This window comes from Epinephelus moara, chromosome 7, assembly GCF_006386435.1.
Source record: "Epinephelus moara isolate mb chromosome 7, YSFRI_EMoa_1.0, whole genome shotgun sequence".
NCBI classification, from domain to species: Eukaryota; Metazoa; Chordata; class Actinopteri; order Perciformes; family Serranidae; genus Epinephelus; species Epinephelus moara.
Genome location: NC_065512.1, coordinates 22,066,612 through 22,091,309, shown reverse-complemented (window position 1 = coordinate 22,091,309; position 24,698 = coordinate 22,066,612). Strand labels below are relative to the sequence as shown.

The window sequence follows — 24,698 nt, the reverse complement described above, 5'->3', positions numbered from 1 at the left end:
TAATGACAGCTTCAATAGGAAACCTTATTGCAAAAGGTGCATTGAATACATGTTACACTGTGTGGAGTATATCATGTGAGTGTAGCATTGTAATTTGAGTTATCTGGACTGATATCCTCGAAAACTTAGTTCCATTGAAACAGGAGAAACTAGATGCATGTTCAATATTTTAATTTTGTTCAAATCATTATAGGAAATCTCAACGAGACCACTCTACCATATGCTGAAATCCTCCATTATCCCTGCTGTGTAAGCTGATTTCTCTGCAATCTCATTGCACCTGCCTGTGTAACATAGTTGCATAACAGTCAACTGAACACCCGTATTGATGTGGAAAGTTATTAGTTGTGAGAAATCTCTGAGAACTCATTTGATGTACTGAAAAATGTGTCATTAAATTAGAGACAACTCTTTGTCTTTGCTACCGAAAAGCTTTGGGATCAAACTGTATCCCCAGATAGCTATGATATGTCTGTTTTTATATATACTCAAAAGTGGCATCCTGCTTTCTGCAGCAAAAAAAGGGTTGCCAGCGTTTCCTCTGAGGTTTTACATTCCTGGTGTTCAGACTCAGGATGGCAGTAAAAGTAAATAGTGTGGTACATTGTTTCACTTGGGTCAGCTTCAGGGTCAGTTTGGTCATTTTTATTTATCTTAACAAAAAGCTTTTGCAGGTCTCCTCTGTATAAAACTAAAATCCTTAAAAATTAGATTTTTTTTTACATAGTAAATAACTTAATACATCCTAAACATAATTTCTCACTTAAACCGTCCTTTGGATATTTATGAAACATAAGTCATCCTTTAGGGCACAGGACTACAAAAGCCCCTCCCACAGTTCTCGCTGGGCTCATGGAGTTTCTAGGCGACTGGAAAAAGTGTCGAGGCAGTGGACTCTGGGGGCTGATTTCGTTTCCTTGAGCACATCCTGACAGTGTCATTTTTCTGTAGTGTATCTCTCCTTACTAGGTTCTTAAACAGTGGAGAGGCCTCAAAGTCCTGCATAGTCAGCATTGTGAACTCATACACAATGCTGATTAGTGTGTAGTTCATCCATTTAACACACATCAGTACTTTGTTGCATAATTCTCAAGAGTTTTAATAGTGTTGTACCACAATAGCACTTTGGTATAAATAGGTTTAGAAGTCCACAGAGCTTCACTTTTCTTGAGCACTGCAAACTCTGCTCAGCAAGTACAGTAACAGAAAAAGATAAGCTAACATAGGTGTTATTTTTGTATTACTCAAGGTCAGTTCATACTTAAATAGGTAGCAAAATCTCTCCTCTGTCATGACGTGAGGTAATACCAAAGCTGTTTGTAAAATCTCTAACAACCTTGTGGTTCTCCTCAACAGGTGATGTCCAAAGAAGATTCCCACCTGAGGGAAATGCTCAGCCCCAGGCGCCTGGCAGCAGTCACCCCAATGTCCAAGATGAAGTTTTCAGATTAAGCCTTGCCAAGGGAGTGTCCATGTCCCTTCCATCCTCACCTCTCCTGCCACGACAGTCCTATATGATGCCCTTACGGCCTAGCAAGAGATCACCAGGTATGGGTTGTAACTATTTTTGAGCTTTTCTATATATATAATTTCTGAAGTTGTTGCTGTAAGCTAAATATGCTGCAAGGATTTGGGTTGTTCCAGGTCTTTTAACTCTATTTCAGTCTCATAATGGGAGAGAGACATTTGTCTCTATGGGCGTTCTGTACAAATCCTGTCTACTTTCAGTTGCATTTGTAGGATAGTTGAACATCTGATAGTGCTCCAGGAATGACAGTCCCTCTCTGTCTTAAAACAGTGCAGCTGCAGCTTTTAACTTAAACCTCTCTGAAACACGTCAAACTATTCTGACTAATTGTCGCTCTTGGAAAAAGAAATGTATAAAGGAGACGGGGGATGAAGTAATAATGATAGCTAGACTGTTCTGGATCTCAGCAGTTAGACTGTGAGCTCAGACTGGTTTGTTTTTGACCCTTTTGACACAGAGATCCCGCCAATGAAGACCCTTAATCACACCAGCTTTTTTACACAGAGACAAACAATGCAGGCATCATGCCTCCCCAGTGTGTGATTTTAGACAGCATGCCTGTGTTTTGGAAGCAAAAGAGGCATGACGTGCAACACAACAGCTTCAGCCTCTGGTGTGACATATAACATGTGCGTCGGGCAGGCCTTTAAGGCAATAACAAGTATGTATGGCGGTTGATCTCATCCTTTGCTCCGAGGGTAAAGAGGTTCTGGACCTTATTGTTATCCCCAGTTTTCAGACATTGCCAGTTGCTGTTCTTCATCTTTGTGTTAGCTGCTCTGCTAGCTGCTTTTTAAATCTTCTGGCTGTGGGTTGCACACTTCACGTGTTGTCAAAAAGTCACACTTGTCCCATCCTTCCGGCTGCCCTTTTTACACAGATATCGATTCGGCACTGTTGCTGCCTCGTTGCGGGCTTAAAGTTGAGACAACTCTGCCCCCCATTCCTTGATTGTACCTTTTATACAGAACTGTAAGGTGGGGTAACAGTGCGACATTCCCACCTTGAACACGCAGTGTAAAAGGGGCTTTTGTCACTTCATCCTTGTATTTGAACACTTCGTGTTGATGTAGAAGTCTCTACAACCGCACCATATGTTTACACTATACTTGCTGGTAATGGGCGTGTGTTTACACTGGATCTAATTGTCAGTCCTCCGAGGCTCCTTCAATCCACCATGTTGAGAACATGCTTGTCAGCAGCTGTGGGGTGCTTCAAAGCAGGGGATACTTTTTGTAGCTGAACTTGTCTCAACCTGAGTCTTTGTATTCCGGAGACTTGGCAAAGGGGAGAGAAATCCTTTAAGTGGTCAATGTGGCCCCACTCACATGTGGCACTCATCTGTGGGCTATCTCGCTTTTGTTTAGAGTGGTTACAGCTTTGATCTGTTTAGTGTAAAGATGAGTTGATGGGAAGCGGGTAGTATGGTTTAATCCTTACGCAAACTTGTGTTGTTCAAGTTCACATCTTTGTTAGGAATTTGTCATCCAGTTGCTCTACTCACTTTTCAGATTTGTTGTGTTTCACATCATTCTAGTTTGTTTTAAATTGGCTTCCTTTCAGCTCCAGATTAGGATGGAGATATTGTGTTCGCTTCAGTGTTTTACTTCTAAAACCCGATTTTCCACAATTCTCGTCACATAATTCAAAACCTAATATTGGACTTTGAGGCCTGAAATTGCGATGCAGTACATTATGCAAATGTTCAGTGGAAAGGCAGATAAGAAAAAAAGCTTGAGTATGCTTAGTCCATAGTTTATAAAAAAAAAGAGGTAAAACAAAGACAAATTGAGTTTATGAAAGCCAAGTAGTTTTTTATTCGCCCACCCCCTAGTTCTAGTTCAAACAATCCATCCACCTACCTTAGGTGATACAGGATTTGTGATGACCGTTTTAAACCCATCAAAGAGAGTGTTGATGAAATGTACATTTACAGACATGAAGGGAGGGACAAGAGGGAGCGAGAGATGAAGAGAGTGAAGAGGCTGGGTTTGTGAAGGTGAAAAGGACCCTGGGGACAGGGAAAGGGGAACACTCATTAAAGGCATATTCCCACTTGGGGTGCTCTGAGGCATGAAAAAAGGGCGGAAAATGGACTGACAAGATAGGATGTTATGGAGGACAACCAGAAAGAGAGGGGTGGGGGATGGTTGGTAGGCTCTCTTCCACTGTCCTCACAGGTAACTGTGAAAACCCGTGGGGGGAGAGTTCACACCTCCAGTTAATAAACACATACTGCAGGAAATGTCTCAGCTCTGCGACGAAAACAACATGGGTTGTAATGTTGCATTTTCTCCTCTTGCTGAGCTGTAGAAGCAATGTAGTTCAGTTAGTGCACTCAATTTAAGACTCATCTCTGCTCAAATGAGCGTAAGGCAATTCATTGCTGTTATGCAGATGTTCTGCAAAATCGTCAGTGTGATTGGTTCATTTTTGAATTACACTGGATAGCTAGAAGGAAAAATTGAATTATTGGTACAATTTCAACAGAATCATGCATTCATTAAACTGAAATATGTAATAAGCTCATTTATATAATAAGCCTGTGTTTAGAGTTTTGCAAGGATATATTTGACTGTGAAGTCAAAGCTTAAAAATATTCTTGAAGGAATACTTTACCCACAAATTGAGCGCTTGTAAATCAGTTAGTCATGCCATGTTACCCTGAACTCATGAAGAAAACGTTGTTGTTCTCGCATGCCTTGAGGGGAAACATCATATTGATTTAGTGATTGATTGATTGGGGACTACATTTAACATTGGCAAAACTAAACCAAAACATCTGTATCATTTATGCAGTCATATGCTCAGTAATTTCCAAACGTGCATTTTGCTTAATTTGGCTTCAAAGACAGCCTTTCAGTTCAGTTTAAAATAGTAAGGTTTAATGAAAATGCATGAGTGTATGACTGAATGAATTAAACTTGGATTATTCTTTGAGTCGTGTGAGAGTTTGTAAACACAAATTTTGTTATAGTTTTGCTTTTAAACATGGTTCCCAGTTTTCTTCACAAGTTCAAGGTAGCACGGCATGACTAACTGATATACAAATGGTCAATTTGTGGGTGAAGTATTCCTTTAAAAACATTTCCTAAAAGTTTATACATACCAGCCCTAGTCAGGCTCTGTTAACCAGTTCAATTTGTTACTCAAGTCAAACTGCCCTCATTTATTTAGACATACAGTAAATCCATCAATGCATTCTTTCACACATCCATTTGTTCTCCATCCCATCCAGCCATCACTGATGTCTTTGAGGGGGAAGTGGTTTCACAGATTCAGAAAGCATTTTGCGGTTTGGCTTCATTTCCTGACACATTGGATAATCTATCGCAGTTTGGGAGGCTCAGACTTGGTGGTTGTTATTTTCACGAAAACTTCACAGGGGACAACAGAGAAACACTGAGTTAATTAGGAGTGTGACGGATGCCTGAGCCGCAAAGTCCTGGTGGCGTTGAGTGCCACAGCTTTGATCAGCTAAGCCCTGAGCTTAACCATGAAACACTGCACCCTGACATGTGTTGAGCAGCACCTAGGCTTTATAGTCTTAATAGTTTACAGGCACCCTGAAGGCCCACAGAGGGATATTTACTGCAAGAATGTGGCCTGAATAGACCCATCTTGCCCCGATACAGTGCAGGTCAAAGATCAGGCATTGAAAAACTTGAACCTCAATCTTAAGTGGGGAGAATGTAGTTGATAACACGGTAAATGAGGTTTTCAGGTTGTTGTTTTTTTTTTAAAGGTTAGAAACTCTCTGCACTCCACCTCTGTCAGTCTCCTGGGTATCTACACAGTGACCTCCTCTGGTTGTAACAGGTTACTGTGCCATTGGGGGATTTAAAGCATGTGTTGTCTTCAAGGTTGCACTGCTTAGTTGAGTTGCATGTGTGTAAAGATGACACTTTTGCAGCTGTTAAATTTGCACTTCGGAAACCCCTCCATAATTATACAGCCACAAAACATATACAACCATAATGCATCTCTGAAATATGAGGTGGTGGATAAGGAGGTGCTGCTGGTGCTGCCACTGTAGTTACATTAGCAGCGTGACCTTTCTGTAGTCACATGACAAAACTGTTAGCCCCATGCTTTGCCTCCCTGCCAGCCTGCAAGGGATCATAAAACAGCAATTCCTATTAATTTATTGCTGTCATGGGCAATGTATCATTTTAATTGGTGTATCCGCAATGAGGCCACATGTGGAATGGTCTCTGGTAGGCTGTTGTGTATAATGAAATTAGTTAAGTGGATTTTTCTTTGATGGGGGCTTTGGCTTTCGGGGTTTCAGAGGCTGATACATTTGTGGATCAGCTAAGCAGGTCTGCAAATCACCACCAGAGAGCACAGTTCACTATTCTGCCATGATCTCCCTATCAAGGAATCTGGAAATGCTTTAGGAACTTTTTCCTGTCATCCAGGCAGGGTGGTGACCCTGTTGGTGCTCTTTAATCTGGTAAAATCCTGCCGTGTTTGGATACTTAGAGCCAACAGGCCAACCTGAAAAAATTCTCTGCAGCTTGTAACGACCCCACAGATTTTGGCTTGTCAGATCTGGCTGTGTGTTTGAGCCTGTTTACACCTGGTTTTATCATGCGTATTGGGTGATCCGATCACAGACAGCTCTATGTCTGTCTGTTCACACTTTGTATTAGAATGAGTCTCCAACTGAGTCTTGAATGACCATCTTTGATCAGATCTTACTTCCCTGCTCTGTATGCAAATAAACTCATACATTATTTCCATTTGCAAAGACAGAATGTTTTGTTGTTTGTCATCAGTGTTGTTGTTTAACGGGCGGGAGGTTGTCATGTTATATGCACACATAACATTCTTCACTATTCATTCATTTAAAATGAGTAAAATCTTATTTAATTGTGAGTATTCGGCATATTGATTCGCGGCCCCTCCTTGCCTTGCTCCGTCTCTTTCTTTGTCGCTCTCTCTCTCAAATCACGAGACAAGGGCTTACTGCTGCAGGAGTGTGAGCTCTATGCTGGGGACACTTAGTGAGAGTCCACCTGGCCGCACACACTGTGAAAGGACGAACTGTTAGCATTACACGGCTAACATTACAGAATTGTTAGGTTATCAATAACTTTGACAGATTTGTGGCGTTTCGGTGGCGGTGAGTTTTTTGGGACCGTTGAACAATTGCTGTGTTTTCAGCTCGTGCTAACCGGGCAGGTGTTAAACTGACGGTTAAATGGGTGGAGAGTGGCACCAGACGGTCTTTCAGCTCTGTGCCCATGTAACTACACCAGCAGAAAGATGTCAGTTGAGTAGGCAGTCCTTCACTATGGCCCAAAAGACATTAGCGTACACACTGCTGAAAGAATGTGGCCACATGCTGCTCAGGCCACCTCCAAATGTGGTCTGAGCAGTCAGATCTCAAGATGCATTTATGACGCATTTGGTGCATTCTCACATGTACTTTGAGCTGTAAACTTGTGATCCGATCTTCCAGGACACGTTAATACCAGGTGTAAACAGGGCCTGTGTGTGTGTGTGTGTGTATGTGTTCGCTGATCAGGTAACTACTTTTCACTTACAGTGGTCTGATGCCATTACCCTTTTTTTTTTTTTTTTTTTTTTTGGGCCCGTCTCCTTTTTATCTTTGTTCAGTGGCAGCAGTAGCCCTACTGTTCACCCAGAGCACACTGAATGCTGTGTAGGAGTGGCGGTTAGCTGTTTAAGCCATTGTGCAGTTTTACTGTGTGTTTTTGTTGTGGTTATTAAGTACCATAGCCATTTTGTTTTATGTCTGTGTTCTTTGAGGGGTTTTTTTTTGAGCAGGGGTTAAAGCTTTAGAGGGTATTAACACAGCAGACCACATAAAACAACACAGAAAAGTCATTTGGTGGAACACTTGAGGAGTTCTCCATGGATTTGTGTGTTTTCACTAAGCCTCATAGTTAAAGAGCAGTCATTAACAGCGTGTACAAGTTCAAGGACAGTGTCTGCTTACACTTAAACCACCTCTTCTAACAGAGGCTTGTGTCATAGGATTCAAAATGAAATAATTGCTTTTAACTATAACTAATTTCTCTGTAGCTTTGCAATTGTCTTGCCAAATCATTGATAAGTCAGATTATTACATTATCTTGCATGAATCAGCATTCATCCACTAGCATTCTTCATCTCGCCAGATGAGTGCAATTTATCTTGCAGTTCTGTCAAGAGGATAGTAACTCTCTTCAAAGCCAGTTGTAGCCCCTTTGAGGTGAGCTCTCTCTCCTGAAGTCAACTCTGGGGTATTGACAGTAACCAGACAGCCCTGCGGGAATATTGATGCCTTTCTGTGAGCCGAGCTGTAAAAGACCTTGTGATGCTGCAAGAACCCTTTGAAAGGTTCCTCTGATGAGCACCCAGTGAAAAGTTCTATCCAGTTCTCCACTTCACTGCACTTCGCTACACTCCGGCTTTGGCTCCTTATCGCATGCAATCCCCTTTTTCATCTGCAGTGGAATCCCAAGTCACCTCCTGCCTAAGAGACCAGCATTGCTTCTTCAGTCAGTGTGTAGAGTCAGGATGCTCATATGATGTAGTTATGTATCGTACTAGATTGTAAATGGTCGGGTAAAGGAAAAAAATTGTGGCTTACTTCACATTGCTTGAATTGTTGTTGTTACCTTTTAAAAATGTATGACCATGTCCACAGTGAGACTTGAATTAATACTAGCCTGTGTGACAGCATGTGTGCGATTAGTCATGACTGTTAGACATGTAGTGTTTGAAAAAGTTCACAAGGCTTTTATTGTGCCACAGTTCAGAAATTTCATTAAGCAGGAGAGGACATTGGTGAAATGTCAAGCTGTGAATAGGGAATGAATCACAAATTAGCATTTGTATCTGAAGTTCACAAAGCACCAAAGCCTGTAATACTTTCTCAGCTGTTTTGCAACCATTATGGTGGAAAGGTTAAATGCTTGGTACATCTATTGACAAGACCAAGTTATGGCTGCACATAATTATGGCTAAAATGATGATCATGATTATGTTAATCACTATTGAAATCAGAATTACATATCACGTTATGCTTCATTCCTGGATGCGGTTATGCGCTGTACAACATTGTTATAGATGTCTGAGTTGACGCTGGACAAGGACAGGACTTTAGTGGCTAACATTAGCAACGTTATTTCTTGGCCATCATGTATTCGATCACATGCCTTAAATCCGAAATACTTTCAAACATGGATGATGATCTGTTTCGAGGGACTGGCTCTTTGCCTTCTGCTCCAGACATTTGATTTTTGTTTTTCCCGTCTGCTCCCTGGTCTATATAACTGGTGCGCACAGCAGCATTACAACTGTCCCTAAAGTAATGCCAAAACACCCTGATCACCCCCTGGTGACTGGCCGTTAGTTAAGGAATCAGTGGATAACACACATTTTAAAAATCAGTTTGCAGTCGATCATGGTCATCTTCTGCTGAGCCAAAATCATGATCGAGATAATTATTCATTTAATTACGCAGCCCCAGACCAAGTATATTTTATGCTCGCCATACATTAAATAAATAACACATGTAACTGAGTTTGATGTGTAGCACTCAGAATCCCTGTCTCATTTAATAAATTATTTTTCACTTCTGAGTTGAAGAATGACATTTTGGAACATAAAGAGGGCTGTTGTGAGACAGCTTTCATTTCCCTTTTGCCGCACAAAGAGTGCACACTGTCTTATTGAAAAGTTGAAATGTGAAGAAGTCAGAGTCCATCTTGAAGAATGCTGGGAAAACTCCTTGATCACTTCCTATGGCCACGAACAATCCTCTCTTTCACTGGCATTGACTGGACGTTGTAAGTTGTTGGTCGTAGGTATTCCACTGTTTGGTATGTGTCTGCATGTGTGCATGTGCCTGCTGAGTGATGGCTCGCTGGTCATGGATTCCTGAATCTCACAGTGAATACTGGGGAGTAAAGAGTCCTCTGCAGTCACAGCTCGCCTGGCTGCAGTTTACCTTAGGGATACTCTCCTCTCTGTTTTCTCTTCTTTAACCAATCTCATCCGTGACCTTTTATTTGCTTGCTTTTCGTCCCACATTTACCGTGTATTTGCATAGATACACATTATTCATATTTACTCTTTGATGGACTGATCTTATCATCTTTTTTAGGTCCCCTCATACAGTGCATATTGAGTCAGGGTATGTTACAACTGAATAGTGAAGTTCATCATTTGGAATACTGAGACTTAAAGGTCCAGAGTGTAAGATTAAAGGGAATAAATGTGGCAGAAATTAAATGTAACCTAATAAGTACATTTTCTTTAGTGTATGATCATCTGACAAACCAAACACTGGCTCCAGTTTTTGCATTTTTGCGTTGGCCATCATGATTAGCAGCCCCTCTGCGACAAGCACTGTCAGAAAAACATGGATTTTTTAAAATGTGAAACTGCCTTATTTAGTGTTTTTGCAAGTTTAAATCACCACGTCTGTTTGTTTTCGAGAGAAAGAGACCTCTGTGGATGATTTACCCCCCAATAAAAACTTCCTGAACGCCTTGATTAGGAAAAGAGGTGAGCATGTATGACCAGTTGCTGGGCTAGCAGCGTGTCTCCGACAAGCCAAACAGCATAGGAGAAACACTGGATCTGTAACGTGAAACTGCTATTTCAGTGTTTTTACCGGTTTTAATCACCGTGTACATTTGTTTTGGAGAGGAAGAGACCCCTGCGAATAATTCAGCTCCTCGTAAAAACCTCATAAACAGTGAACACCGAAGGAAATCTAACTGGGAGGAGTTTCAGCTGGTTGCAATCTGCAGTTCTTACCACTAGATGCCACCAAATCCCCTTAATGAAGCTATAACATGACAGCGGAAACTTTTCTTTTCTTGGTTGGAAGCAGAGAACAGCAGAATAGCTGTAGTGAACATTAAAAATAAAGAGAGCACAAAGCACAGGTGGTACTGAATGTATCGATACTGTTGAAAATGAGTATTGAAATGGGTTCAGATATTCAGAATTGAAATGTATCAGCAAATCAATATTTTTGACAACACTTAAATATAACTGTAAATTGCTGTTAATTGTGTACCCATGAGTGTGCATTTGAATAGCTCAACATTCTGTATGTTGCCTCCACAGTGTGATAAAAGTGAGAACACATCTCATTTCTGCCTCTCTCTTAGTGTCCTTCAAGGGTCACACATCTGACACTTCCATCTCTGCGACCTTTTCATGCTTGTTATAAACTGCAATTGCTTGTTCGTCAGTGCTTTCATCTAGAAGGGCAGAGCGTTAATGGCACCCTGTTAAATCTTGAGATTAGATTTTGAATGGAAAAGAAACCCCTGTGTGCTTTGTCTGTCATGAGCTCATGACATCAGAGTCTTGCTAAAGGACCTTTTGCCTCTTCCCCGTATTATCAGCCCTCAGATGTGGCCTAAAATTACCCTTGATAGCCAGCCACATGTTTGTTATTTCATGTGTGGATCCTGTGTTCCTCCTGGTACTCTGTGTAAACCGAATCTAAACTTAAGCATATGGTTTAAATTACTCAAACTATGCCCCCTGTTGTTTTTAGATGAAATACACTCAACAGAATATATTTGGCAGTGCGCTTTGGGCCCAAGATATTTACCTGAACGAAGTGTGTCTCACACACAGCCCTCTCTGTCTCTGCAGTTCCACTTTAATTGGAGCCGTGTGACTCCTGGGTAATGGGTTGTGCCTGACCATCCACAGATGAATGGAGGTTTTCAGGACAGACTCTCTGGCTTTGTCTGCTAAATAACAAGCTGACTTGGATTACTTCTGTAGATGCTTCACTGGATCAGACCCCTCCAGTCATAGACCTCATATATGTACACAAATCAACTAGTCTCTAACACCTCACTCGTTGGAAATCCATTCTTTAGATTATAGTGCATTTAAATAACACCAATCAATACCTTTTAAAACTATTTTTCACCACACACTACGACTACTGCTTCCTGCTCCTCTGACAGATGACTACATTTGGCTTTGGGCTTTTACTTTGAGCCCTTTGACTGGCTTTATATCATCACTTCTGCTAACAAGCAAGAGAACACCCAGCTTGCAGAGGCTCTTTCTGGGTATCAAAAGCACCATTCCTCACTATGCATTTCAAGTAGCGTATCCATAGGTGGCACTGTGCATCAAGCTGACTTTGACTCTCATGCTTGGTTTGTTGCAATGACACTTCCAGATCATTTCCTCTCAGATGGCTGCTGCTGTAACTCCCCTCATTCCCCCTCACCTCCACTTTCAGTATCTGCAGCCAAGATCACAGCTGTGGTCTAAGAAATTGTTCCATCTGACTCAGAGGAATTATTTTTTTGTGGAGGGGGGAGGGACTGGTTATCAAATGTTGTAATAGGAAATGGTTATCTGTGCTCTCCCATCTAATCTTTATGTTATGACTGGGGTTGCACATAGTCATCTGATAACTGGAGTCTGGAGGAGGAGGAGGAGGAGGAGGAGGTTTGGATAGAGTTACAGTAGGTCAAGGTTGGAGCAGCATGGAGGAGTGGCGCAAGGGGAGACATGCTGTTGCTATTCTGTGTGGATTTATGGATCTAAATGATACAGTCACCTCCTGTTTTCATATTGTTTCCTGAAGTTACATTTTTGCTGGACTCTGGAACATATTTCTGTTTTACACAAGAAATCGTGGGATAGAAGCAGAGGGAAGTGAAGTATGCACAACTATGTGCTCTGGAGATGTTTGTTTCATGGCTTAGTATTTAGTCTAGTGTCTTTTGCTGGATCTCCTGCATGTATAAACAATTATACAGCCACCCTTTGGAAAGATTAGTAGGCCTTTGCTTCTACCCAAAGAAAGACCCTATTTTTTGTCCATTTAGTGCAGATTAAAAGGCAGCATTTCACAGGACAGGGGCAACTCGTTTTGCACACACAAAGATGGAAATGTTGCAAAAGGAGCTGTGTCTCTAGCGGGGTGAGTATCTCAGTGGTTTATCTTGAAGTTCGGCACAGTGAGCAAGCATTCTGCATGGAGCTGAGGGATTTTCTAATTCTGTCATGGTGAGAGCAGAGGGAACAGAGCAGCCAGCTAACCTCGACTCCTCGCTAAAGACAAAGGCAGTCTTCAGAGGACTGTGCTGCTGTCCCAGATACATCATCTGACTTACAGTACAGCAGGACACAGGGACCCTTATCTATCCATATGTATCTTTGCAGCAATAACAGGGTATACTTCCAAGGGACTGCTCACAGATCAACAAGCCGAAAAAACTCTTTGTCTACATTGCTGATCCCCAGCAGTGCATGTGTGTTTGGACACTCATTTTTAAAGTTCACTAAAGGGCTAATTGTCGTGGTTTCCTGCTGTAGTTTACATTCCCAGAGCCGGCTAGCAGCGTTTTACTGGGAGTCTCCAACCATGCAGACAATATTCTGGGTTGTCAGACAGACCAGAGCTGCTATCAGCGCAGGGAGCTGTCTGAGAGAGTGTGTGTGAGTGTGTGTGTATGTGTGTGTGAATGAGTTTATGTGAGCTACGGAGTGCAGCCAAGCCTGTCCAACTAAGACACCACTGCTTCTCATCTCTAGTCCCATCTGGAACACGTTAATTCAGCGAGAACTCTCTCTCTCTTTCTGTTTCTCTCATTCTCTCCTCTTTTGCATTTCTTTTCCCCTCTCTCTCTCTCTCTCTCTCTCTCTCTCTGACTCTCTCTCTCTCTCCCTCATTCTCGCTGTATCTTCGGTTCGTGCTAGCAGGTCCAATCAGGAAGCCCAAATATGTGGAGAGTCCTCGCGTTCCCTCTGATGCCATCGTTTCAGCTCTGAGGAAGGTGGCCGATAACAAGGAGTCCTCACACAATGGTGAGTTTTGCTTTTCCTTCACTTGTCTACATGTCTGCTTGTGTTTTTGGAGGCACTGGAAACGGTCCGACTTGAACTGGCTTGAGAATGAGCAGCGTATATGTTGTCAGCTGGATTTCACAACTTCGCCCTCATACTGTGATCAGTCTTCATAGCTGAATGTTTTGTGTGATATAGAGTATCATTGTGGTGTCCACGGGGTCAGGGATAGGTCTCTGTAATTTAAGGGTAGCATCAGTGTCTGCAGGAGTCCATGTAAATACCAGTGCATTTTAGCTGTGTTCCTTCATGTAGCCTCTTATACAAACACACAATAGTGCCGTGTTTATTTTAAAGTGTGTGTTTAGATTACAGAGGAGTCAGTTTTCCTCTGTGCAGGGACACATTGTCTGTGCAGAGCACTGGATTCGTTTCATGGAAATGTAACGAGGACAAGACCTTAAATTTCACAGTAATCGCACATGTTAGTGTGTTCTTGTGTTTCCACATTTCTGTGAGGTGTGCCTTTAGTGTTATTCTCTCCTGTATAGGGTGTTGTGTGTTTGTGTGTGTAGGGGTAATGTTCCACTAAGTGCTCTGTTTTGGTTTCCAGCAGAGCAGGGCGGGCTCAAATTCCTCTCATTGGGTTAAGTAGAGTTGTAGGATGCGTTATCTTTAGCAAAGGGCAACACAGAAAGTGGTGCCCTCCGATTGTGCATGGCTCACATACGCAGACAGTAGTAACCCAGCGCAGCCCAGTCACTGTTGACTGTTACATACCAAGGCACGAGGGTGTGTCTGACATTCAGCTGGCACAGAGCAGTGTTTCGGCTCAGAGCGGGCTACCGGCAGATAGCGGACGCCAGATAAATGTTATCTCATGACAGCTGGTGTGCTGGCACTGTTATTCAGAGCTGATGTCATGAGCTGTATACAAAAAAGTTTTGAGAAGCCTTGATTGGATTTTTTGAATAAGAATTTAAGGGGAGTATCTGTGTTGTGTTTGTCATGGTGCATCTTTGTGAGTATTTCTACTGCAAATTGCACACACACCTTCTCACCTTCACTCGACTCTTCCCCATAAATTCTCCCCCTTTCTAGACCTGAGACCCCCGATTGAAGAGCATGTACATAAACATACACATTCACATTCTTGTGCTTTCTTAGAAACAGTCTTCACTATGCTTACCCTCTTCCCTCTTGCCTCCCAACACAGAGAAAAGAAAAAATAATGCTCAAGGTGAGAGTACTTGATGTTAACAAAACTGCTTATGTTTACTTAAGGTGGTTGTTTTAACCTTGTGTACTTAGTTCTGCGTCTTCTCTAATTTCATTCTAAGCTAAAATGACTGTTCAGGCGATATAACAGGCCTAGCTATCTCACAAGTGTGTGACAGACCTACTGACTAAGCCTTCCAGAGAATATTTTGCTACCACAAAATGTAGAGAACCATCCAACTGCTTCAGTCTCAAACACAGAGTAAAAAAAATGAGCAAAGATCATACATTGAATTTTGCATTATGTTATTCTTCTGGTCTGCTCAAAAGAGCTACAGATCTGGTTAATTTATGACAAATAATAAATTATATTGCAGTCTCCAAGACAGTTGCACCCAGTCTAATATAATACATTTTTATTGCTCATTGCATTGTTGGAACAGCAGCAAAAGTGAGGCTCTCTTTGAGCAGCTCCAGGCATTTTAGACATTTGAGTTTATTTTGTAGCTTTGGTAATGACTTGTACATGCTCTCAAATATTGACTCAGCTTTTACAGAACTGAAGAAATAACCAACCTGTTTTTAAGGTCAAGCAGCTCCTTACTTGTTATTGCTGCCATGTTGAGTTATTCAATAAATGTAAGCAGCTAAGCCAGGAGGAACCATCTCCCTTCCTCTTCCCACAGCCATAGTTACAGGTAAAAGAAGTTTACTGCTGAAAAAAGAGCCAACTTACTCCGCTAATTATGTACAATTAGGTGCTGTATAAATTCTAGACTAATGATGGCTAATTGTGATAGCCCAGCCCAGCTGTTGTACGATGAGGCCCCATGCATAGCTGACGGGCTTTTGAGCACAGCTACTCATGCCATGACTCTCTGTTTCTCTCCCATGTGCGTTCATTCACACATATAGGATTTGCATTTTATTTGAAGTTGCACCATGCAGTTAGATCTAGTGTCTGTGTCTGCCTCAGGCCTGTTACATCAACTGGATTAATTTGTGTTAATGTGCGTCACACGTCACATGTGACAAGGGCGTATCCAGTGTTCTTTTGTCACTAATGAGAGCATGTTTCAGCCTGTGTTGTCCCCAACTTCAGATGTAGTAAACTACACTGGCCTTTTTTGCTAACTGCTGAGACAGGACAAGAGGTTTTTTTGACATTGCAGCTTTTGTAACAAGGTTAGCGTCAGCATGGAATGTTGATACAGTGCCGGGAGAATCCGAGTCGGAAAATCCATTGGAAGTTCTGCAGCATGAGCACTGTGTGACATTTAGGCCCTCAATAAAGTGAGTTCTTGGGACTTGTAAAGTGGCTTTTTGTTGGGTGTTGTGGTGGGATGCATCTCTTGAATGTCCAAAAACCATCCCTTATTTCAGTAGTCGCATCTTACAACTGAGGCTTTTTGTGATATTTTAGGCGGCACATATGCTTACTTGTCTAGGATGGTGCATATCATTTTACATATTTTTATGCAATATCATTTTTTGTGTGTTTTATTTTGGCAATCCTCATATATGATCAAAGCTTGCATGTGGAGTTTCCATACATTTGTTTGTTCTTTTGGGTTGGACTGTCTGCTTTCCGGAGCTCTCTGTTGTGGATAAGCAGGATGGGCTATAGGCTAAGATAGGAAACGTGTGTTTGACCTATAGTGGAGTCATTTTACATAGCTCTTTGAGGAAGGATAGAGTTTCCTCCACGTGTGTTTTTACTGTGTGTCCGCAAGTACATTTATGTTTGTTTATGTATATGTGTCTTTGCGTGCATGAGTGCATTTGCAACAGGCGGCCAACAGTCCACTTGTCAAAATTGTTTCAGCTGTGGTCTCAGAGCTCTGTCTCTGTCAATCAAGACTGAACCTCAGGTCCTGTCCTCTCCCACAATTATGTCTCTCTCATACCCCCCATGTTACAACTCCAGCGAGACCCAGGCCCCAGCACTTCGCACCTGTTTCTTCAAGTGCTGATTATCTTGTCATTGCAGAAATTAGGACCCAACTTATATTGTTAAGTATTCTGTGAATTGAAGACACTCAAAACATCTGACAGTGGTACTGCTTTCACTTCTGTAATGCAGCTGTTCTGGTAGTGATCTGACCATGTCCTGTACAGTGTGTACTGCCCATTTGTTAACACCTTTCGGAGACCATGTCATCCCTTGTGTCATTCATGGAACTGTTACTGTTAATTGTAAAGGTTCGTTATGTTACTTTTTCCATGCATTAATTGTTCTTTATTGCCAATTGGCAAATGGGTTGTTATGTAAATTAAAAACTAAGACCTTCCTTGACTTCCTCAGTTGTGTTTAACAGCCGGTGGACTGATTTTAATGTAAAGGACTCGGACAAGTTTTGCTGGAAAATGTGACATAAATGCGTGTTCTTGAGTGCCTTGCCTCTCTTCAGCTCCCTTACAGTGTCAACAGTGTGCAATACTACCTAGTGTTAGCTTAAAAATGGAGCCTGCTAACCCCAACAAATGACGTGCATCCACCACAAGACAGAATCCACACATGCTATGTTTCTGTTGTATATGTTTTGCAGCAGTAACCCTAAGATGGACCTTTAGTCAGGGTTATAGCAACTCGAATTCAGCCAGTGCTAGCTGGTCTGTCCAGTATGTCTAATGTTAGGAAGCAACCACTGCCATGCAGCAAAGATAAGTTACAGCTCTCCAGCTAAGCTGCTTGCTCACGAATGTAAATGCTGTGTTAGGTGACTAGTTTGCCAAATTATGGCACCAGCTAAGGAAGCTAAATATGATTGTTATTTCTCACAGCCACAGCTGGCATCCTGGTAGGAATGATTTACAAAGGTAGGAAACCGTGGTGCCTCTGGTGACTTCTTTTTACACTATTTTTGAATTGGCCGTTCATAAGATGATGCAGATAATGTCCAATTATTCTTGATGTCTTGTAATAATACTGAATTTGGAAACGGAGACAGAAGGATGTGAGAAAAACTTTCCACTAAAGAAGAAGAATAGATGTGCTGCTTCAGTCACACATAAAGCAGTTTTACAAACTGGCTGTATTTTCCACTCTTTATAAAGACTCAAGCCCAATTCTATAATCAAGACTCATTGTTACCAGTTTATAGGACTAATGATGATATAGGCAAGCAGTGACTTTGTGGCAGCAGAGATGAATGGGCTGTGATTTCTTTTTGGATGTAGCAGAGTGAGTCATATCCCTCTCTCTTCATGGCATATTGGTTTCATTGTTGATTTCCTTTTTTAATCAGCTGCTAGGGGCTGAAACTTTGTTGTTTATCTGTTTTTTTTATTTAATAATGAAGCTTCATTAATCTGTATCTGCTCATCTCTTGAGGATCCTTACAGCACAGCCGCTGTGCCCTGCAGGGGTGATTCACTGCATGAAGAGGCTTTAGCTCTGTTGGTCAAATGGTTAATGAAATGCCATCTGTATCTACTGTTAGAGCAACAATAATAACAGCCAGACTCAAGCTGAGATGTCAGTCACAACTGTGATTACTATCCCCTTGCCTTCTACACCCTCCGAACCTCATTTTACTTGGAGATACTTTATTATCAACAGTCTCACCTCAGTATGATGTAATGTCCCAATTGGATGCTCCATCTGTGCTTGCAGCAAAGGACATTTGTGGTTCCAACAGTGGAATTTGCAATAAGAGCGCTCAACGTGCTTCAGGGGGGCACGTCACCTCGTACCTCTGAACTCAAATGGGGAAGCAGGATGCATGTTCTCATCGAGGGTTCATTAAACAGGCTCCACTGTTGTGGTAATGAAACTCCAGCTGCTAATGAGCACCGGCTGGATTGTTTTCTCGGCAGGGAGAGAGCCTAGACAGCTCTGTGGAGCCAGTTTGTTGGTGGTGTTCCCCTCCTCCTCCATCCTTCTTCTGCTCCTCCTCCTTCCGTCTTCATTCTTCTATCCCTGCACCAAGCGGCTGCTATTTCACACCTGCTCATAAACTTCCTCAGGCAGCAGATAATAATGTTGTTTTCTTTCTGCTTCCATTTGCTGTACAGTTACTGGAATAACAAAAAGTGGTTCCAGCTACATCCCTGTTTTGTTTTGTTTTTTCATATTGGGGTAGTTTAAGATATAGAGGAGTAATCAGATACTGCACATAGCTAATTTTCATTGCGAAAATTACCTCATAACTTCCGATATAGACAACAACAGACCAAGTGTTGTCCATGGCATATAGAAAGCCTAGCTATTGCTCAACTGTTCATTAACTGAGTTTTCATAGTCACACACAGGCTTCCAATTAGGACTGTATTAGTGTAATGGGCTGTTATCCGTCAGATTAGTCAAAGATACTGCAGAGTTTATGAAATAAAAACAAAGGGCTTGGTTGAATTTATCACAAATTACATTTCCTTGCGCATGAGAAATGATGATTGAATGTGAATTTCCGTATACATGTGTTGCTGTGGGATAACCACGCAAAATATGTGTTGTAATCCAGTGAACGTGCACAGAATTTATTTTAACTCACATTAGAGCCTTTTTAGCTATTATAACAAATCTGTTGTCACTATAGTTTTGACTGGCAACATAATCTTTGGGATTCTTGTGCTATATTCACACTATAGGTGACACAGCAACAGGCTACAAGTCATTTTCAGAGGATTGTTGCAGAGGTCTAGAGAGCTTACTTGTAATGGTGTCTGTTCCAGTGACACATTACTGGACCATAAATACATTATTGGAATTTGATTATTGAAGAAATCTTGATATGTACAAAATTCAGCTCCCTACTAGACAAACTGTGTTATGGTGACACTGAATTATCTCAAGGTCAAGGTTAACTTTGTCATCCTGAGTAGGGAACTTCAGGTGGACAAGGTGCAGAAGTACAAAAAACAGATATAGATTCAAATATATAATATATAATCTCCCCTATCTTTGTGAGGGAGTTAGAGAGAAAAGAGAATCCACACTCATGCCCATAGATGCAGTGTGTCTACAGTACAGTATGTCTACACTATACGTTTGTGTGGCTACATGTGTGTGACTAACCTGCTGTGCCCCAGGTGAAAGGGCCAATGAGCATTAACATGAAACAAGAGCAGAGCTAATCTCTTAACACTGCGAGGGAAACCAGCAGGTCTGGCTTGTATTCAGCCCACTGTCAGGTTATCTCGGGAGACAGTTAGACCATTTGCAGTCAAAAGTGCTCCACTGCTGATAGCATTTTAAATCAAGAAACCATAGCAGCCCTCTTTTCATGCTTTCCTTTTCAGGAATGCGTGACAGCTTGAGCAACTGATAGACTCCACACTGACCTCTGTCTTTGTGTGTTGACTCTTTCTTTCTCTCTCTTATTTGGTGTGGACTGGAAAGTCCTTTGCCCATTAGCCTATATGATGAAGTTATCAATTAAACATGAGATACACCAATGTGGTTCTTGACCCCAGGTTGACATCTGTTTCACTATGTATCTTGGACAGAGGAAACTGTGAAACAGAAAACATAACCCAGGGACACATCTGCTATAATAGGATATAAAAGGATGGTTGTGTGAATTATGATTTACACTATTATGTGAGCTCAGTGTACAAGGCCAGCAGTTTAAAAGCATGTCATCTTATTATATGGTGGTAGTTGAAGTTATTGTGGGGTACCAAACTTGGTACTTTAAGGCTACTGTCCGAATTATGTTGATACTACTGAGTATCACATTAAATCAATCTGTGCCAAATTACTGTGCCTGAGACTGCATCTAGGTGAGAACAATGGGTTCAGACAGGAGGCGGAAGCACCATGAAGCACCCCAAAACTGGGAGGCTGCCCACAGAACTCCGTGGCTGGCTTTCTTGCTTTGGGGTGCTTTGTGGCTGAGACAATGGAGCTCAATGGAGCTTACAGGTTCAGAAAGGAGGTAGAAGTGCCCAGGAGCTGGGAAGCCGGCCACAGAGCTCTGTCAGCTTCAGCTGAAGATATCGCTGCACAGCAGTAGTTTTGACATCTTGCTTTTTTCTTTTCTATTTTATTTTAGAAATAACGTAGCATCACTGCTGTTTGTGATTGTTTTTTATAAATACGTATTTATTCCATGTATTTCAGTTATGTCTAAATAGAGCATGAGAGAGATTAGCAGACACACATGGGCCTACACACATACACACAAAAGCACGCAGACACAGATGTAATGAATAGAAAAGAGCAGAGGAACAGAATTACTTGACTGTACTTCTGTTAATACAGAAAAGGAAAAGTACCAAGAGAAGGTACCGTTGAGTACCGAATTCCAAGTACCGAAACTAGTATCAATACGGTTCAAATGTAAAAGGTATCCAATCTGAGTTATCGTTCCTTGTCTGTATTTACAGGAAGAGACACATACTACTTCCAAAAAAAAAAGCCCAAATTCTGTTACATAGATGATCCTTGTTTTGTCCTTGTCCTTGTAATGACTTGTAAAGCTATCTGGTAAATGGCACCTATGGTAGTATTGTCATCAGTGACAGTGGTGAGACTAGCCAAACAGTTACATCAGCAGGAGGGATTACATCGATATCTGCAGTGTCAAATTGAAGGCAATGGCTGCTTAATAAAGATTTTGATGCGTTCAAATCAGTGTAGGAGCAGTGGTGGGGGTCAGGGTATAGATCCTGTGACTCAATGGTTGCCAATTGGATGCGCAACCAGGTTGAAGAAATCTAGCCGGAAAGTGAAAGAGCAGCATGTGTCCCTCCCTCAGTGTCACAGTTTAGGCACCCTGGAGTAAGACACTTCAGATAAGACTGTCCAACAGATGAGACTAAGGTCGTTTTGAGCAGCTTTTAGGAATATAGGTAAAACAGTAATGACAGATATCAGTATTTACTTTACATGAGCCAGGTCTACCTTTTTTCCGCCTGTCATTTATATGACTTTAAGGCATTTGGCTGTCATGGCTGTCAACAGACAGTGAAATGGTAAGGGGTGATGAATAGGCGATGATGACATTTCTAAAAGAAACTGGTCCCATGGTTAGTCATTTAGCTGTACTAGACTAGACAATTGCCCTGTTGTGTCATGTGGATAAGCAGAACAAATAGTGAGTCACACTGTCCAAATCCATTCACAAGCAGTTGACAAGCTAAATCCAAAATATTGTAATTCATAAACCCACAGTACATCCATAAGCTTAAACTCAGATTTCTCCCCGTACTTTACATGCTTTGTTTTTATTCATAAATGCACAAACAGAGAACACTGTGGAAAATTTGTGTGCGAGGCAAAGGTTTTGTGTCTGGCAGTGGGTGCAGTTGCAATGGATCTAATTTGTGTTGTTGGTACAGTATATTGATTTGCAGAGGGACCACTGGCTTAAGATATTGTTATTGACGTGCCCCAGCACAGTTCCAGAGAGGTGGGTTTAAGTGGTTTTGAAGAGCCAGTGATAAACATAAAACTGTGAGGCAGCACTCAATCAACAAGTTGGACTCGTTTCTACATGGTATTACACTAAAGCCAGAGCAGGTACAAATACAGCTGTCATGCATTCATTTCTGTGAGCTAAAGGTTTCAACAATGTTGCACATATTTTTCTCTTCTTCTTCTACATTGCTCCAGCTTATGTTTTTTCTCAACAACAATTTGAGGCCATAAAAATCTCTGAAAGAATGTTAGAGTCTCACAATGTGTGATTCTACATCGTGTTTACTGTCTAGTCTTCACAGATCCATAATGTTGATGCTTTCATGCCACGCTATACCTTTGACATACTCTCCCAATAAAAAACAACCTGTCACCGTCCGTTAATGTACAGTAGCCATAAATGTTTGATGTGTAAGGTGCCCCCTTTAAAAACCTGGGACCAGTTCCCATTATCTGTAGCCGTCTACTAAAAGTTGATGAAGCATGCAATGTGTTGCTTCAAATTACTATTGACCCACAACCAGCACTGGATTTAACAAGCTTATGTTAATTCTCAACGTGAATCTCGGTTTTAGTACCCTGTCACCTTATGATGTAACATCAAATTGATTTAGATTAGAGTAGCTCATGAGTTCTTAACCCTTGATAAACAGAAAATCTAAAAAAGATGCCAAAGTAGGGCAATGCAAGAGAAGCACAGCACTGAATGATTAAGGTTAAAAGCATTGTCAAAGCCAAACCCCCAAAAAAGTTGTAGCAACGTTACATTTGTTGTAATGGAAAAGCAAATACTTTAGCAAGCTAACTAAGTTAATCACCGGCAACTACCCACACAATGGAAACAGACCAACTCGTCGTCACTCTTTATCCACATCCTCTCTTTCAGTGCTTGGCGGTATAAGTGAAAGTCAAGCCTAGATTTACTCTCATATTGGAACTAGCCTTTTTTTTTGGCATTTCGCCTTGCTACATTTGCTGGGGGTGTTAGATGTTTAGTAGGGATGCACGATAATATCGGCACGTCAACAGTATCGGCCAAATTTGCTTTAAAATGAAGTATCTTAATTGACCAACATGCTGCTAACATTGGTATCGGCCAGTGTCAGCTTTAAAATGAACTATCAGTATCGGCCAACATGCTTTGCCTGAAGTCGCACAATGAATAAATATTACATAAATTGAAAAGTATTGTATTTCATGTCTCCATCTGCTGGTGGACCATCACAATAAGAGTATACTTACATAATATGATGTTAATCTACTACAGAAGACACTTGATGATAAGTAAAATTAGGTAGGGGAAAAAAAGTGGATATATATTGATATTAGTATTGGTTATCAGTCAAATGTAGGAATGTCCCGATCCGATATTCGTATCGGTATGGGCTGCTGATATTAGCAAAAAACGTGCATCGGATCGGACTGCATGGAAAAATGCCGATCCAAGAACTCCGATCCAGTTTTTCATGGAGTATGATCCAGGTTTTCTGGCCAACCCATCGCTCTGCGATTCAAGCAGTCCTTGATCCGCTCCAGCACTTACTATCAATCCACCAGGCCAGCATGCAGACACACAGGAAACAGCAGCACCAGGCTGGCACTGACACCACAAAAATAACTGAAAAGGAAAGGCTGCATTGTTTGTTAAATGTCAACAGTGTCTTGTGGTGTTAATCTATTTTTTATTTATTAGGAGGCCAAAGCACAAGTGTGTGGAGTCTTGCTGCTATTTTAATTTCAATGTTAGACATTTTAAAGATTTCTTGTGTTGATTTATTTTCTATTTATTAAGGGGCCAAAGCAGCCAAAGGAAACCAGCTATATTTTTTATTTAATGTTCAAGTTTAAAGTTTGTTTATTTAACCCTGTTAACAATAAACAGGTCAGTTTCTCATACCAACTGTTGTGGATCATTCTAACTAACCCGATTAAGTTGTTCTTGTTAGAGTAATATCGCTTGATCAAACCTTTTCTAACATGACTGACAACAAAATAAGTGAATATGTATAATACGCGCTTGGATCGGATTGGTATCGGTATCGGCCAAAACTCAAGGAAGTAATATCGGTATCGGATCGGAAGTGAAAAAGCTGGATCGGGACATCCCTAGTCAAATGAGTTGTTACATATCGGCATATTGGATATTGGCAAAAAATCCAATATTGTGCATCCCTAATGTTTAGTGCTTACAGCCTGGCACCTGGTCACTACCTTTTAAATAAAGCCCTGACCTCACTTGTGAGCTGTTGTTGGCTGGGGGCTGCACATTCATGAACGTTGAACATAGCAAAACAAGAGGAAAATACAGGCAGAGGCATAGTATACCTTTAAGATTTGTGCATGTTGAGGTGGGTGTGAAATGACAGTTGAATTATTATAGCACTCTGCAAAGACTTAACAAGATGTGTGCTATAATCCAGTGACCCTGAATCTATAAAATTGCTGATGGCATTCGGGCCTCAGCATTGTTTTTGCACCAGCGGTCTTAAAAGGTTCCTCTCAAGCATTTACATGAGCAGGGTGACATTCCCTATAAAGAAGTGATTCAGTGTATGGTTTTTTTTACTGCACAGTATTCACAGTGGAGAAAAAAATCCAAGCATAGAAGCATGTGTATTAGTCAGCATTCAGTGCAGAAGCTTCTTTAGGCCTATTTGATTATTGCTGTTTTCTTCCAGGACGGTATTTCAATTTCTCAATATTAAAGGCAAGTGCTTTTCTTAGAGGAGGTGCAACAGGCCTAAAGTATACTGACATCAGAAACCATGGCAACCCAGTGAGCAGATGAGT

At 41.4% G+C, this 24,698-nt stretch overlaps 1 protein-coding gene across 3 annotated transcripts in view; it reads left to right on the top strand.

Moving 5' to 3' along the window:
• The window catches only part of tanc1b (tetratricopeptide repeat, ankyrin repeat and coiled-coil containing 1b), a 127,982-nt gene that overhangs the window by 36,414 nt on the left and 66,870 nt on the right, over nt 1-24,698 (top strand). Inside the window, exons 3-4 of one of the 3 annotated variants that reach the window (XM_050048128.1) lie at nt 1,357-1,548; nt 13,244-13,348. In XM_050048128.1, the coding sequence (XP_049904085.1) occupies nt 1,357-1,548; nt 13,244-13,348 (297 nt within the window). Of the gene's footprint in view, nt 1-1,356; nt 1,549-13,240; nt 13,349-24,698 lie in introns of all 3 variants that reach the window. The other 2 variants (XM_050048127.1, XM_050048129.1) reach the window with 2 other exon arrangements.